The sequence below is a fragment of the Abramis brama genome (genome assembly GCF_963993115.1).
Source record: "Abramis brama genome assembly, chromosome: 3".
In the NCBI taxonomy this organism is placed as follows: Eukaryota; Metazoa; Chordata; class Actinopteri; order Cypriniformes; family Leuciscidae; genus Abramis; species Abramis brama.
The window spans coordinates 5,139,023-5,156,143 of record NC_139965.1 but is presented as its reverse complement, the minus strand read 5'-3'; the positions used below and the strand labels follow the sequence as shown (position 1 = coordinate 5,156,143).

Genomic DNA, 17,121 nt, shown 5'->3' with positions numbered 1-17,121 from the left:
TTAATCCTGCAGTGATTTGTTAAAATCTGTTGTCCTGTAAATAGTTCTGTAAATAGTTTCTGTATGTTCTTGAATTTTGTTACCTCAATTTTGTTTTCTGAATGTTATTAAATAATTATACACTTAATTTTCTTTACAAATGTTCCTTTTACTTTGAAAAGTATGGAAAATAAAAAAGAAATACAATGAATGAGAAGTATTTCTTTCAAACAATTTATTTCAAACAACTGAAGCTAACAATGGAAAAAATGTAATCCCTCCCACCCCAAGAAAAAAAATATATATATTTGGGGACCCAACGCTCCAGAATGGAGAAGAGCCTGTCCATCCTCTCCCTGCTCTCCTGTGCCCTCCTCTCTTCAGCCTGTGCCCTCCTCTCTTCAGCCTGTGCCCTCCTCTCTTCAGCCTGTGCCCTCCTCTCTTCAGCCTGTGCTCTCCTCTCTTCAGCCTCTCTCTGCTGCCTCATGTCCTCCCTGATGAGGTCTAACAGCTCCTGGTCACTGTCCCTTCTCCTCTTCTTCGCTGCTGGCTGCCTATCTCCTTCCCTCTCTTCTTCCTCTCTCTCCTCTTGGTCACTCACTGCTGCACTTGGCCCTGGAGTGTCCATAGGGATGGAGGCAATAATGACAGGGGGGCAAATTGAAGGCCTTTGTCCTAAAACCTCATCCATATGGGCCAAGTAGCAGCAGTGGGCTTCCCACTCACTCCCTTTCCTGACCCTGGATACTTGCATTCCTAAAGACAAGTAAAAATCTAAACTGTTCACAAAACATGTAAGCTTAAACCTAGGATTTTGAAACTGAAACCTAGAAACTGTTACTAACAAAAACATTATTTTCTATATATGGACATACTTTATATTTCTTTTTTAAATTGTCCCACTTTTTCTTTGCTTGGGCTGGTGTCACTTTACCAGACAGGCCCATCTTCTCCAAAACTATCCTAATGTAGGAGAAAAAGAGAAAATATTGGAATTGTGTTAATCACAGATATCAAAACGACAATTGTGGAACAATACTGTACAGAATTATACTACAAAAGGACAAAACAAGAGAAGTAAGAAAATGTTTCAGCTGTTTAATGACTGCAGGAAATGTTATCTGTACTGCACAAAACAAAAAAGAAACAAAACTGCCTTGATATTACAATGGGATTTCTAAATAGATTTATTCCTGTACCTCCATCCCACAGTGGCAGAGTTCTTTGCTCCGGTGAAGAGCTCATCGTTCTCTCCCCGGAGCTTTATAAACACTTCTGTCTGCTCTTTCGTCCCTAGAAGTGTTAAAAACAGCTTCAATCATTAACAAATTAGCTGTGTGTAAGGGGATATTCACACAGGCAGTAAGGAAGAAGCTAGTTTACGAAAGTAATGGTTTTTTTTAACATATAAACGTACAAATGTAAAAAAAATGCTTAATGCTAAAACCCAATGCCTAACTAGACAACCACTGAAAATTTTTTTTTTTTTGAAAAGCCAGTTTAAAAAAAAAATTACATCGAAAAGCATACTCCTCTCCCACTCCGCTACCGCTCGCTTCGTCCGCCATTACGCTCTGCCGAAAAGAATTATGGGACAGGTAGGACGGGAAAGGATCCATCAGACCCATCCTTCCAATTCGGGGAAAAGGAGGACGTATTTGTGGGCCGCATTTGAAGGATCCTACGAATTTGGACAGCCTTCGTCGCGGCGCTGTGACGTAACATCCTTCAAATGAGCACTCCGAAGGATGTAGACCCTGAATTTGGACACAGCCACTAGCGCTGTGTTTGCATACTTTACCACAGCTGAAGTGAAATAAATGCTATATTTGTCAAATACACAGACGCTTCAGATATTTTTCTGTTTAATACGTTATGCAGCCTACACTGTAGTACTGCTTAATACAGCTGTTTATACAAGAATAAAGTTCAACATAAGCTTATATTTAAATACCAATGTAGTGGGGTCTACATTTTTATATCAGTTATATTTTGATAAACTTGACACAATATAACATCGACTAGATGAAAAGAGATTTTACTGTTATAAAAACAGATTTGTGAGCATTAGTGGAACTGAAGGTGTGAGAATAAACACGAAACACACACGAGCCGCTCTGGAGTCCTCCTGCTCTGAATCACTCTCAGTGTTCGAATTGTGTCAAAGCTCTTGGGGGGTTTGAAAAAAAAAGAAAAAAAAAGAAACGTAATAATATACATATTTTCATTTATTTATTTATTTCATATAATACTATAATTTCATTTACTCAACTTTTAGTGTTTCAGAACATGTTTTTGCAGCTGAGCATTATCTCTGTGCATAAATGATGAACAAAGACTTTTCTCCACCCAAAATCTATGTAATAATCCGGGTTTTTCCTGGCTCAAAATGAGGCGTAGGAGCTAAAATCCCCATCATGTATTTTAATAAGATAATTAAATGTGTATTTTTCATAGACCATCATATAGCCTACGTTGTGTTTCCCACAGTATTTTTGTGGGTTGCGCTCGGTACCTCTAGGGGGGTCCGGGGGCATACCCCCCCCCGAAGAAGATTTTGTATATTTTAAAGATAAATTCATTAATCTGGTGCACTTTGAGTCCCCCGAATCTGCTGTTAAAAATAAATAATCCACCCGCAAAACTCCCGAACTTATATGATATTCTCTGATTTAGATATCTGCATCTGATCATCACATTTCAATTATTCAAATTCTGTTAAGCATGATAATCTGATAAAATATCACACTGAAGTAGGCTGATTTAAAATTAAGATTTATTTTAAATAAAAGTTCTTCTTTTGGCAAAATTACATTTCCAGCCTAAACAGAGGCTTTACTCCTTTCAAACTTAATTGTCAATGTTTCATTACATCACTGTTGGAAAACACTCAATTTTTTTAGCTTTATAAAGGGCATTTCTTTCCCTAATTTTTACTCTCTATACTCTTTCCCTACTCTCAGGGAACTGAGGTTACGTAACCGAGTACGTTATTTCTTATTTCATTTTTTTGATATTGAAAATTGTTTTAATCAGGGCATTTGTCCGGTTGGGCAAGTACAATTCTCTTTCACATGTCCCTTAAAAAACACACACATGTGTCCCGGACAAGCGATAATGTCGGAATTCTATTCAGATCAGTAAATTACCAAACAATCATAAAAGAAAGAAATATTATCTTACCGTCATCGTGATGTGGAAATGAGGATCCACTCTGCCAGACTGTCATGAAAGTGCTTATCTATAGCACAACATTTTTTTCTCGTACCATTTATTCGCCAAAAATAGTTTTTGCGTGCATATGATACGCACTTTATGGCATGTAATAATCCTACCTAAGGGGTTTGCAGTGCGTATAATTTACACGCAAAAAAAATAAAACAACAAAAAAACTATTTTTGGCGTAAACGTAAATGTAAATTTCTAATGGGAGCGGCAGCGCAATACTTTGATTAAAAAAAATATATATATTACCTAATAAATTATGTTTCTATTGTTTTAGTTTTAATGAAAAACCAGGGGACCCCCAAGGTAATTTTTTTGGGCCTTATGGGGGGTCCCCTGATGCTTATGGGAGGTTATGACATTGGAGTTTCCCCCCAGTAAATGCCATTGAAGGTAGCCTAATATTAATGCCATATGAGCTCAAGTCATCATTTTAGACTTTCTTAACATACTCTGGTCTACAGTGACTTTACTTAAATGATTGTTCACGAGTTCACATCTACATATAATTATTACGGTAAAGGTTATGCGTATTTGGCGTGCTGTCCGGGTGGAGGGCCTGCACCTGCTCCTCCCGAACCTTGTTAATAAAACATAATAAAGTGAAATGCTCTGAAAGTGTATGTTCTGCTCTTTCAATGGGTTGTCTCAGTTCATTTTTAGCATTAACGATCGCAGAGATATTCAAGCAGTTTAGCACTATAGATTTCGCGTTCTAGTTTGTGCTCACCTTTCTTTGAAAAGAAATCAGTTACCAATTGTTTCCCCTCATTTTGTTTTCTTTCCTTCTTCGGTCTTTCCTTTCTTTTTTGGTGGCCTGATTTGGCTTTCTTTCAGAAAGACATTTCTACAGCAGAAGTTTGCGCTCCACCAGATGCTCAACTAACTAACTTAAACGAAATGCGTGCAGATGGACTAAACCATTTGGCGCATTAGCAAGGGAGGTTATTAGCGTGAGACCTTAGATCAGTGGTTCTCAAACCTGTCCTGGAGGACCACTAACACTGCAGGTTTTCGTTGTCACATGGGTTAATGAGCTGATGAGTTGAATCAGGTGTGTTTGATTAGGGAGACAATGAAAACGTGCAGTGTTAGTGGTCCTCCAGGACAGGTTTGAGAACCACTGCCTTAGATAGTCTTTACTTTTTTCTATTCAAAATGTAGTCAGTCAATCAACGGAGTTATTCAGCCAATACACTTACTTTACATTTCATCTGACATTCATTCTGAAATTTAATTATGAAATGAAAATATCCAGGTAAAATAAAATATATTCCAGACTTTTCAAGGGCCCTCTCTCCCCTTGGGGCCCTGGTAATCAGTACTGGTTTTACCCCCACAGTCCGACGCCCCTGAAATGGACCAATTGCCCACCAGAAAATCACAGGAACTGCAACTGGAGGTAGTGGATATTCACTGAAGAACACAGGAGTGTGTTGTGATTCATGTGCTGATTTTTGATCTCTGTGAAGTACAACTATTTTTTCATATGAACAATGAGTTTAAAAATCCTTCATAAATAGCTGATTGTTGTAGTTTCACAGTGGTGCTAATGTAGAATTCAAGTGTGTTAACAATATAACACATGTTTGATAACTGATTAAACACCGGATTAGATCAGTTAATCATGGGCCGTACCATGATGGTAGTTGAACAAACTCAGGGTTACAGGATTAGTTTGGAGTTGACAAACCAAACCAATCCAATCAGGTTTGTTGGTACCGTGACTGTCGCGATGAACACCGCTAAAAGCCGAGTCACTTTCATGGTGCCTAAAATCCAGGGTTGGTGCAAACTAAACTGAAACATACTTTGTTAACTTAAACCGGCTTCATGGTTTAGGCCTCAGGCCACTACATGTTATCATCAATACATAATAATCATCTACTACATAATAATTTGTCAATGCTTTTTTTCTGTAACAAATGTGCTTTATAACAGCCAGAGAAAAACTAATGTTAGAGTTAAGTGTAACTTTATAAAACTAACAGATGAATAAGACTGAATGATACAATGAAATATATCTAGAACAATAACACACTGTTTCTGCTTCTGTTTCACGTCAGAGATGTAAAGATTGTCCACCCTGAAAGTCTAAATGTGGACCTAAACAAATGAGTGATGAGGATGCGTTAACATGCAAATGTGTTCATGCTCTATAAGCAAAGAACAGCAGGAGTATGACACGAAACACAATAAGAATTTTCTCAAAATAAGACTAATTCTTAAAAAGTTTTCCTCACTCTTTCCGTCCGCCAGTGACACACTTTGCTTCTTCCCAGTCTGCATGCGCATTCACAGCGGTGGGTCACGCAAGTTTACATGCTGATTTATTAAGGCCATAATCTTGTAAATGATTGTTTCATATGTTATACTGCTGTATTGTGACTTCAAGTCCCTCTGTGATGGACACATGTATGTTTTATTAATTATTTTCTTTATGTTGATTTTATCCTTTATCTTTCTCAGTGTCATTCATTACTCCTCTAAGGGCTGCACGAGTCCTCATTATCCGTTTTTTACTACAGATGTTATAAAAGGAGGATTTGATGGGACAAATTTCTGCATTCTAGAGTGATTCTGAGTAGACTCAACACAGATAACACACCGCTACACACGTAGACAAATGGTGAAGTGCAAAGATGGCAAGAATGGAACGGCCATTTATGTCAAAATGAACAGGGATGAAACACGAGTTATGCAGTCCAGCAATATCATTAAAGCTGCTGTTTAGTTGTGAATGTTCTGTGGTGGCAAACAATTTTCTAATACTGAATAAGAGACAAACAGGTATCACTTTAACAATTATTTATTCCCTTGCAAGGAAAGGTCAGCAGTCATACAGTCATTACAAAGTGCCTGCAGAGTGTGACAACAAGTGGGGGGTATCCTTCATTCTTTATAGTCGTTCCTCCCCCAAGGTTGTTTTCCCGAGGCAAAATCAAGATGCGTCTTAGCCATAACTAACACATTGTTTAGATTTGTCTATCTTATTTAATCATTTTACAGCCTTGAATGGAGACTCTCTGTCCCGGTCATACATTCAGTCACATTAACTTTTGTCAGGTCATATACAAGGACATACACATACATATATTAATAAGAATACGTATCGACACCACATTAATCTAATCTAAGATTCTATGAATATAATTAAATGCAAACATAATAGAACATTAAATTTCTTCCACAGTTCAAATGTAAATTGCAAATGTTCATATAATTTTTTGATTAAGGTTCATATTAATATAGACTAACACTGACACAGACGTCAATATATGCAAATATAGAGAAACAGAGGAAGACAAACACAAATAAGGAGGAAGTAAAATATGAAAATTAGTTTACACAAATGATGTGATGTTGGGATGAGAGCAGATATAATAATAGCGTAGTGTAAATCTGCAGACAGAAACATCAGACTCAGGACAGAAACACACGACCTCTAAAGTAAGAACATGTTCATTCTTCAAACACAATTACACTTTCAGATGTTAATATTGTCTGAATGATTATGAACAGTGAATTCATGCTGCTGTTCAGATACTTAATGAAATGGTCATATTTTACTCCAAAATGAATCTGGGAATGTTTGATGTCTGAGTTTTTCAATGTGTTTCTTCCTCAGAAATGGACCAAACTCTATATTTGATTCTTCTTCTCATTGGTGAGTGTGTTTGTTGTATTATTTATGGTTTATAGTTTCATCAGGTTTGACCCTGTTATGAAAAGCATTAAATCAAACACTCTCTTTCACAGCTCTCTGCTCCGTATCTGAATGTGTTCAGCGTCAGTATCACTTTATAAACGTGTTGAAGAACTGGACTGAAGCTCAGAGATTCTGCAGAGAGAATTACACAGATCTGGCCACCGTTGACAACATGAACGACATGAACGAGCTGAACAAGAGTGTGAATGATGGAGGTGTTGTGAATATCTGGATTGGACTGCAGAAGACGAGTGTTGATAAATGGCAGTGGTCTTCAGGTGAACCTGCGCTCTATCTGAACTGGAGACCTGGACCACATGATGGCAGAGATGAGTGTGCTATGATGAAAAATGGACAATGGTATGATTTTAAATGTAGTGACAGCCTGACTTTCATCTGCAATTCATCTTACAGTAAGTGCAGCTCCATACAATCACAATAAACATTCATTTATAAAAGATACACCATAAACTGTACTGTAAAATCTAATCAGTTAGACTTACTTAAAAGCATGCAAACCAATTGCCTTAAAAAAGAAAAGTGAAATAGGAATAGTATGTTGTACTGACAAAGCTTAGTTAGAATAGTTCAGTTATACAAGAGTTCCAGTAACTTAAAAAAAAAAAAAACTGAGAGTACTTGATCATTTACATGGCTACTAAAAGACGACTGCTGTGTGTTTGTGGCGCTCAGTGACTGTGTGTTTATGCAAAGCCTTACAGAACGCGCTGATGATGTGTGACGTCTGTGCGCAGCAGGTGCATATGCAATGATTTATCAGAAATAAAACACAAAGAATATTATTTTTTTCAGGTAAGCTAGTTTTTCATTTGCATATCTTAAGTGTAGAAAAATATATAATATTTATAATATAGGTTAAAAAATGTTTTAAATGTCGATTTTTGGGCTATGTGTAATATAAAAAAATGCTTAAAAACACCAATACACGAACATTATGTAAACTGATAAACTGTTTGCAGATATTCTCTTTGTCAAGTATCCTTGGTCAATTTGATTTTAAGCCAGATTACAAAACTACCACAAACCCCTTATCTGTTCCAATAATGATAATCAAGGTAAATTAATTGACTCGCTGTATTCAAATGAGTAAAACAGAGCAGTATTATTACTCACAACATCACTATTCCTCCTTTTCAGATATCTGAGAAATGCCACTAAAGTAAGCAGCCTTTTCATGCTAAAATGCTGAACTGTTTTATCTTCAATCACGGAGGTCTGCGCAATCGGGCCGTTTTGTCTATGGTGCACACTAGGGATGTTTAGACCCCAATCAAATAATACACTTTATATTTTACCTCTATAGTTGTAGACTAAATGTAGCCTAGTTTAAAGAAGATCTAGCTTACATTTCTCTTTTTCATTAATGGAGATATGGAAATTATGCCATCCCAGCAAACATTTGGACGTTTAATGACCGTTGAAAAGACGTCTGTCCGAGATGTCCCGTCATGGTTGAAAAATAGTTCCAAAATGAAAGTTGAACCGACGTCTTCGACGTCGTCTGGCCGTGAATTCCACGTCTTTTCTGCTCGATGGTGTTTTAAGCCCCCAATGGCTCCTTAGAGGCAGCTAACCCTACCCTCAACTTTAAACCTACCCATCCCCTCGCTGCCTGGAAGGCGCCGTTGGGGGCTTAAAACACCAAACACTGTCTTTTCTGCGCGTCCCTGGACGTCTAAATCACATGTGTCAAACTTAAGGCCCGCCACATTATTTTATATGGCCCGCGAGAGCATAGGCCTATGGGTGTCTTAAAATTAGGGATGCAACGAAATTTATGCTGCCGAAAATTTTCGGCCGAAAATAACATTTTCGTTTTTTGGCCGAAAGATAAAAAGCCGCCGCGCCCCTCCGTGTTCGCCGATGGTTTGACTCTGACTCAGTGTGTTTTATGACTTTGCGTGCTCCGCTGTGTGTGCGTGCTGTGCTCTCCGCTCCGTGTTCACTGCGCGTTCTGCTCAATGTTCCGCAAGCAACCTCCGTATGTGTGTGTGTGTGTGTGTTGCGAGCTCTATGGAGCTCATAATATGACAAAACGATTTGAATTTGAATTGTGTAAATTTGAATTATTTGCAAGTGTAATCTAACAAAATTGAATTTTAGGTGGTAGTTTGGTCCGTGTACTTTTTCGTTCATTCATTATTCTATTTCGGAATGAAAGATGAAATTTAAAAAAGGGTGCAGCTTGGTTTTTTGTTTAAAAGAAAAAAAGCAGAAATGGCTGTATTTTGTTTTCCAAATGTATTGTTGTCATCAAATAATAGTATTAGAAAATTGGACGACATTTCCGATCGGTTTTTAATTTGTAATATTTATTTGTACGTTTATTGTATTTCATTTGACTGATCGGCATCTTTACCCGGAAGTAAATTACACCGTCGTGCGAAGTATATACACTAGATAGTTGTCGCCTTGGCTACGGCAGTTCATTGGCTCATCTATTTTTTTGTACATAGCATAGCCTATTTTGTTATGATTTTAGTATCATAATGATTAATAAATTAACGCACAATTATCCTGAACTTGATTTGAACAAATGCCTTTTAACACGTGTGTGCAAAATTCAGAATTAAATGAATGTGCAGAAATTTGTACAAATAGAGAGTCTGTAGGCCTATACTGTTGTAGCCATTAAATAAGCACATTTAGTTTCATATTTGTTATTATAATATTATAATGTTATTTTTTTCCCCATGTTTTTTTCTATGTATGTTGATTTATGAAAAGTGAACAGCAGATAGGTTGCACAATATATCGAGAGACATGGAGCAGGTCAGACATGATTTTGACCACTTCATTAAGTTTTGTTTTGTAGAAAACCTTTCTTTAAAGTGAGTTTCGTTTTGTATAAATTGTATCTTAATTTTAATCATTTTTTCATCAACCAATTGCCTGGCAATATAAGCAAATACAAAATAATAAGCAAATACAACAGACAATAATATTATCATGGAGGCGCCCGCGCGGTCACTTGCATTGCACTGGAGCGCATCTCATCCTAACTTAACGAAACTCACTGTATGCCTCACACAGACATGAGAAATACATAAAATACACAAAGCTTGAAATGTCTTTAAACGAAATAATTCAAAACGAAAAAAAGAAAAAGGCTACTCTGTGATTATGTAATCCATTATGTGCATTTCTCTCTATAGGCGCGTTCACTATATGGCGATCGTCAACTTCATCTTTGCAGCCGAGTCGACACTGTCAGAAAACACTATAAAAATCATTGCACGCGTCACCGGATTTACAAATGAAGAGTTCAGATGCAAAAGCCTCTAAGTGTCATCTTAAATTTTCTCATAGAATGCTCATTTTTATCAAGCTTGTATATTTAAGTTAAGTAATTTCACTTAAATGACAATTAATAGGTAATATTTATTGCCATTTAAGTGAAATTATTTAATTTAAATATACGAGCTTGATAAAAATGATCATTCTAGAAGAAAATTTCAGATGGCACTTAGAGGCTTTTGCATCTGAACTCTTCAAATGCACATCTTGCTTGTTGCACGCACACATATTATGTCGAAATAACGAGATATTATGTTGAAATAACATTATTATTAATAATACATCTTTTAGAATATTTGATTGAATGCTGAATGTTGCGCTTGTTCAGTTTAATAACATTAAAACTTTAATTGTGATCATTAAAATAACTGATTAGCCTATTAAATATTTAGTGGCCAAGTTTTGCTCATTCATTCATTCATTCATTTATTAATTCATTCATTTATTAATTCATTTATTTATTTATTTATAACGCATTCGTTCCAATGAACTGCCGTAGCCAAGGCGACATCTATCTAGTGTATATACTTCGCACGACGGTGTAATTTACTTCCGGGTAAAGATGCCGATCAGTCAAATGAAATACAATAAACGTACAAATAAATATTACAAATTAAAAACCGATCGAAAATGTCGTCCAATTTTCTAATACTATTATTTGATGACAACAATACATTTGGAAAACAAAATACAGCCATTTCTGCTTTTTTTTCTTTTAAACAAAAAACCAAGCTGCACCCTTTTTTAAATTTCATCTTTCATTCCGAAATAGAATAATGAATGAACGAAAAAGTACACGGACCTAGTTTAAATAGTTCTGAATTCGATTTTTTTTTAAACGAATATTGAACATTTGAAATTCAACAAATTGAAATGTTTTTATGGCTGAATTTTATAGACATGTATTTTCAAACAGCTAGTTTTTTTGTTCTGAATTCGTATACTGCAAATATTCAGTTAAAAAAATACAGATTCAAGTTTTCAAGATGAAGAAATTCGGAACTTCAAATTCAGTTTTCTAAAATTCAAGTTCAAAAATTCAAGTTCAAAAATTCAGATCTTACAGAAAGTAGGTCACAGGTCATCCACAGGGAAGAGTAAAGGATCTCAGATAAGTCGAACAGAGCATTTTGGCTGCACTGCAGTTGTTTTCTGCCGCAAACGCGGTGGTGGTTCAAGAGAATCCGTGTATCTTTCGTTCAGTCGTTTTTTATTTAATATTAAGAGTAGAAAAATGAGAAAACAGCTTGAGTATTAGATTTCTAATATTCTAGTAATAATAGTCTGCTGCAGCAGTTGCACGGAGCTTACAAAACGCCTGTATTGCAAATATAGGCTACATTTAATTTTCTCATCAAACATCTAGACTAACGAATGGCTCGGTACAATAGAAGAGCTTAGAAAGGGCTTTTTCTCTGTATAGACCAGCAGTTGGTCTGAATTTGCTATAACCTATAGCCTATTTTCCGGACTGTATAGGCTAAGTCACGTTTTATCATGAAACACGCTGTGATTTATTCCAAAGTGACTCAGGCATATATAATGCAACGTTATAACGTTAAATAATCTAAATGTTGACTTTCAAAAGTAGGCGCGCCAAGAAGGCTATTCTCTGTATTTTGGTTCATTTTTGATGTGCGCCAGAAAGATCTAAAGAGACGCGCTAAAGCAGCACATCATGTCGTTTTATTTATTTTTCAGTGGCATGATATTTTGTAGTCATTTTGAATGTACACAAATAAAAATATACATTTTACTGTTTCGAATGATGTCATATTATCTGTATGACTATAAATAACAGAGTACACGTTGCAGGAGCGGGCGGTATTGGTCAGAAATTCAGTGAAAGCGGGATTAAAAAAACAGTCCTGCGCAGCCATACACAAAAGAAATATATTTGAAATATATTTTCAGTATATATTTTGGAATATATGCAAATATTTGAAATTGGCCCAATAAATATATTTCACAGTTAACATCATATATTTTTGTTATATTTCAGAATATATTTCAATGTATTTGGATATGCCACATATATTTTGACACTTTTGGGGACCCATACAGAACAAAATACATTGAAATATATTCTGAAATATAACAAAAGTATATGATGTTAAGTGTGAAATATATTTATTGGGCCAATTTCAAATATTTGCATATATTCCAAAATATATACTGAAAATATATTTCAAATATATTTATTTTGTGTATGGGAGGGCTCTATTGGCCAGATTCACCGTGTGACAACGATCATGTGTCTAACCCCAATATTATTATATTTTTTTTTAAAGAGGGTCTTAAACATTTTATTATCTTTTACCTCTATAGTTGTTGTTAAAAATGAAGAATTCCAACACGATAGTAACTGTTTTGTCTTTTATTAGGTATGAATGAATAAAGAAAACCAGCTCCTGGGAAGCTAGAAGAATAGCTTGGCTCCCAAAACTCTGGATATGAAATATATAGTAAGAATATAAAGGGAGTATCCCAATCAGTAAGATCATAAATGGCATCATATAAGATCATATATACTGTTGTATAACATAAACTCAAACCCAATAGGATTTTCCCATAGGCTTTTGGATTACCACTAAAATATAAGCTCTGTGTTCAACAAAAGTTTATGATACTTGCACATTTTGTCCATCAAGATCACAGATGAACACAACTTTTATGAATTGTGAAGCATAAATGTAGTCGCCAGAAGTAAAAAGCTAAAGTTTGGCTATAAACGAACTACACAATGGTCCCACAAATTCAAGACTATCATCACTAAAGCTTCTGACAACTCTTTCAGTTTGTAATATGTAATTCATGTAATTTATTAGTGAATATAGAACAGGCTGTGGATAAATGTCACACTTTCAATGTTGAGTCAATTTCTGTATAGAAAATATTTTTCTGAAATAAAGTCCAGTTCATATAATGATAGTCCATCAAAACAAAATCAAGCATCAAGATACACTGTAACTATATTAATTTATAAATTACTAGTCTACAGTACAAGTATGTTAAATGTTTATATATATATATATATATATATATATATATTTCATATCAAATCATATCAATGAATTATGTTAAATAATTAGCATATTTAGATGCAGTGTAACATCTTCCTCTGTTTCTCTCTTCAGGCTCTTAATCAAGTGTTCTGAAGAGGAAGTGCTTTAAAATCATAGTAATGTTCAGAAATGTTACTCAAAAACAAAAAGAAAAAAACAAACTGATTTTTTTTTTTTTTTTTTTCTTAAAGCGCACACAGGACTCGTCTTTGTCAATCAGAATAAGAACTGGAGAGATGCTCAGAGTTTCTGCAGACAGAATCACATTGATCTGGTCAGTGTGAGGAACCAGAATGAGAGTCAACAGGTTCAGAAGTTCATCAATGATAGTCACATATCTAATGATGTCTGGATCGGTCTGTTCAGAGACTCATGGCAGTGGTCAGATCAGAGTAACTCCTCATTCAGATACTGGGCTTCTGGTGAACCTAATAATGTTGGAGGATATGAAAACTGTACAGTGATCAGACCAAACGCTCAGGGTCAATGGCATGACTTCTCTTGCGACATCCAATATACTTTTGTGTGTCATGAAGGTGAGCAGATCCTCACAAACACACACAATCCATCCATCACCTCCAGATATCTTAAAGTTCACGCTACATGTCTGACATGACAGATTCCTCCACAGTGTTTGTTCTGCATGTTGTTTTTGATCAGTCTCTCTCTAGTTTTTGCTTGTGGTTTGTTTTGTGTCCAGATAAACTGATTCTGATCAAAGAGAATCTGACGTGGCCTGAAGCTCTGAGATACTGCAGACAGAATTATACGGATCTGGTCTCGGTTCATTCAGTCGAGATGCAGCGTCGTGTGATGAATGTGGTTAAACGTGCGTCTACTGAGGCCGTGTGGTTGGGTTTACGTCACTCCTGCACTGTGGGCCTCTGGTTCTGGGTGAGCGGAGAGACCGTGTGCTTTCATAACTGGGCTCCAGGGAACGGCACAGGAGACGAGGAGTGTGAGTCTGGAGTGAGATCTGGAGCAGTTCAGTCTGGAGGAGATCAGCGCTGGATCAGCCGTCCTGAACACGACAAACTCAACTTCATCTGCAGCAGATATTAGGAGTGAAGGATATGATTGTGTTCTTACATAACTGGCGAATGTTTTAATCATCAGATAATGTGCTTATATCAGTACAATGAAATTAATTTCTGTAATTTAAAAGTATCATATGAGTCTTTTCTCTATCAATGTAATGTTCTTTGGGTATTTAAAATACTAATGTGCACTATATATTTTAAAGACCCCATGACATCAACATGAGTTTTCATCTGTGGCTTTTAGAAACATTTACATATTTATTCTCTTCTGAAAAAACGGCTCATTATTTTTACAGACTGTTCAGTCAAACATATTTGCTGTTAAATAGAAAGTAGAAGATCATGATTCGAGGATGTGGCTCAAAGTATATTGGCTGTTATAAAGAAAATAAAAGCAAAGCACAAGCCACATCAGTTGATTTCATGGGATCTTGTTATTCTGGTGGTGTGGCTTCTTTCTTCTCCTCACTCCTGTGTTTTGTACTAGACATATATTTACTAATTACTTGTTTGAAAATGAAATATGGTTTATTCTTAAAGAAAAACTAAAAGTTGAGTATAAAGTATCTTGCAACCTGTAATTCAAAGGAGTGTTCAACAACACCAGCTCAAATAAACTTATTTACAAACAGCATTTTTGTTTTGTGACATTTATAAAACACAAATATATGTACAATTTTAATAATAGAAAATGTTGAATGATGGTAAACATTCTTTCAACTTAATTTTTATTTACAACTCAACATTCTACACAGTAAAATCCTCAGTGTTAAATGGACACTACTCAGTGTCTGTATGGGTCCAATCTACATTCCAAACCTTCCGTTAATTATGTTATTAAAGTTTGACTTTATTTCAGTCATACGTCTACATAAGTTATTATGGTTACGGGAATCAACCATTTAGAAATGCAGAAGAAAGGAGAGTCTGCTGGCAAGAAGAGAATGTGACAGAGCTTGTAATAAAACAAGAATCAACATAAGCTTGGCTTTTCGGAAGATGATCTGCGAGATGCAAGAACTGAAGGATTTGAAATGTGGTAAAAGATGCAGAGATTGTGTTTTTATTACTCAACGGGTGAGTAAGGTATTTTATTGAGCAGATAAATTGCCATATGTACTGTAGCTTTAACATACTTCACTGTAAAGCATTGTCTATTGTAATAGGTAAAGCTTTCTAGTCAGCTTGAGATCCTTATTCACGAACTATACATATTGATTTAAAACTTATAGTTGGTTAAATTCATTCCAGGCGTCACCAGGTGAAGTGTACAGTAGATCAAGAACACTGGAAATGGCCTCATTACATTAGAATAGTTTGTTCCCTGCATTGAGGGGAGGACTGAAATAAGTGCAGTCAAAATGGACAGTTCTCACTTTTAGTAATGGATCAGATCAGAGTCGAGATCAAAGACGGATATTGCGTGATTCACACTGATGTGCTTTTGGCATCAAGTTCTGTTGATGCCAAAACTCGCTCACATCAACAGATATTGGGCCTCATTTATAAAACGTTGCGTAGAAACCGTCCTACATTTGATCTTATGATAATTTCTCAAATGTGCGAATGAGTCAAAGAATGAACATACAGAAAACGTGTGTACGTCTCTCTTCCAGAAGTGAAATTTATAAATTGCAAAATAAATGAATCTTGAAATTAAAGTTGAAATTATGCGCAGCTGAATGGTTTACGATCTCCTCTTTGTAAATGCTGCCTAATTAATGTCATTAACATATAACAGATCACCAGTCAACATCCAATGCTTCACTTAAGGAACGGCGAGCAGCAAGAAGTGCTTAAATTTCCAGATACCTGCAGTTCTCCGACTCTGTTTTTGTTCACTGTTCCTTGCTTGTGGAACGAACCCATTTACGATCTCCCTATTCTAGCTTATGCTACTCAAAGCAATATCTAAAACTTTGTCTTTTGAGCACTTCTTGTGTTTATTTGCCTCTTCACAATAAATCGCTTACTGTATTCTCATTTCTAAGTCGCTTTGGATAAAAGAGTCTGCAAAATGAATAAATGTAAATGTCGGAAACACTTTATATTACAACCCGTAAACAACTGCGTAAGTAAACCGAAATTACTGTGTACGTTTCTGTAATTATAGTGTACCTCCGTGTAGGTATAAGGGAACAATATGTTAAGTTTTTGTAATAAAGGGGTACGTACAACCAGATATACAAGCAAATTATTTATAATGTGAGCCATGTGAGTGACTCCTTCAAAGAGAAAACACGGTGAATCTGACTGCAGTAGATGTGAAAGATATGAATAAAAGTGATGTTAATTCAGCCAGCGCACATACCTTTACATCCTGTTTTCGGTCAAAGTCCAAAGTGGACGCGCATGATCACAGGTAACTAAGCAACAGTGGAGACTCAGACTGAACTCCACAATCGACTACTGTGGACTTCGACCGAAAACAGGAAGTAAATACAGGTATGTGCGCTGCACAGTAAAATCGGCAGTGTAAAAAAATGCAGTGTTAAAAGTTATTAATTCCCAAAGAGTTAAATTAACAATCTACATTGTTAAAAAGTACTCCTCTTCAGTGTAGTTACAGGGTGTAATTTTATTTTTACACTGAAAGTGCAAAAGAACGCGCCAAATTGTATTGACTTCGCCCTTCGATGACTGCTGCCTCACAAGATGACGACGCCATTTTATCTTCATGCGACCGAGACGGTAGGTTGAATTGCTTTTATCTTTCTAAAATTAAATTGTAGCAGCTAAATACATTTGTCAACATTTTTAGTAAAATATGGTGGTGAACACATTT

The 17,121-nt window shown here is 35.9% G+C and overlaps 2 protein-coding genes across 2 annotated transcripts in view; one reads left to right on the top strand and one right to left on the bottom strand.

Annotated features, from left to right (window-relative positions):
• LOC311079866 (ATP-binding cassette sub-family C member 12-like) overlaps positions 1 to 17,121 on the bottom strand; it is a gene marked incomplete at both ends in the record, with an annotated part of 97,112 nt that overhangs the window by 54,121 nt on the left and 25,870 nt on the right. The window lies entirely within an intron of this gene.
• On the top strand, positions 6,596 to 14,969 carry LOC311079153 (macrophage mannose receptor 1-like). The gene is made up of 5 exons (XM_084108355.1): positions 6,596 to 6,654; positions 6,833 to 6,871; positions 6,964 to 7,326; positions 13,488 to 13,832; positions 13,997 to 14,969. The coding sequence occupies exons 2-5, from the start codon at positions 6,835 to 6,837 to the stop codon at positions 14,356 to 14,358; spliced, it is 1,107 nt and encodes a 368-aa protein (XP_083964481.1). The 5' UTR covers positions 6,596 to 6,654; positions 6,833 to 6,834; the 3' UTR covers positions 14,359 to 14,969.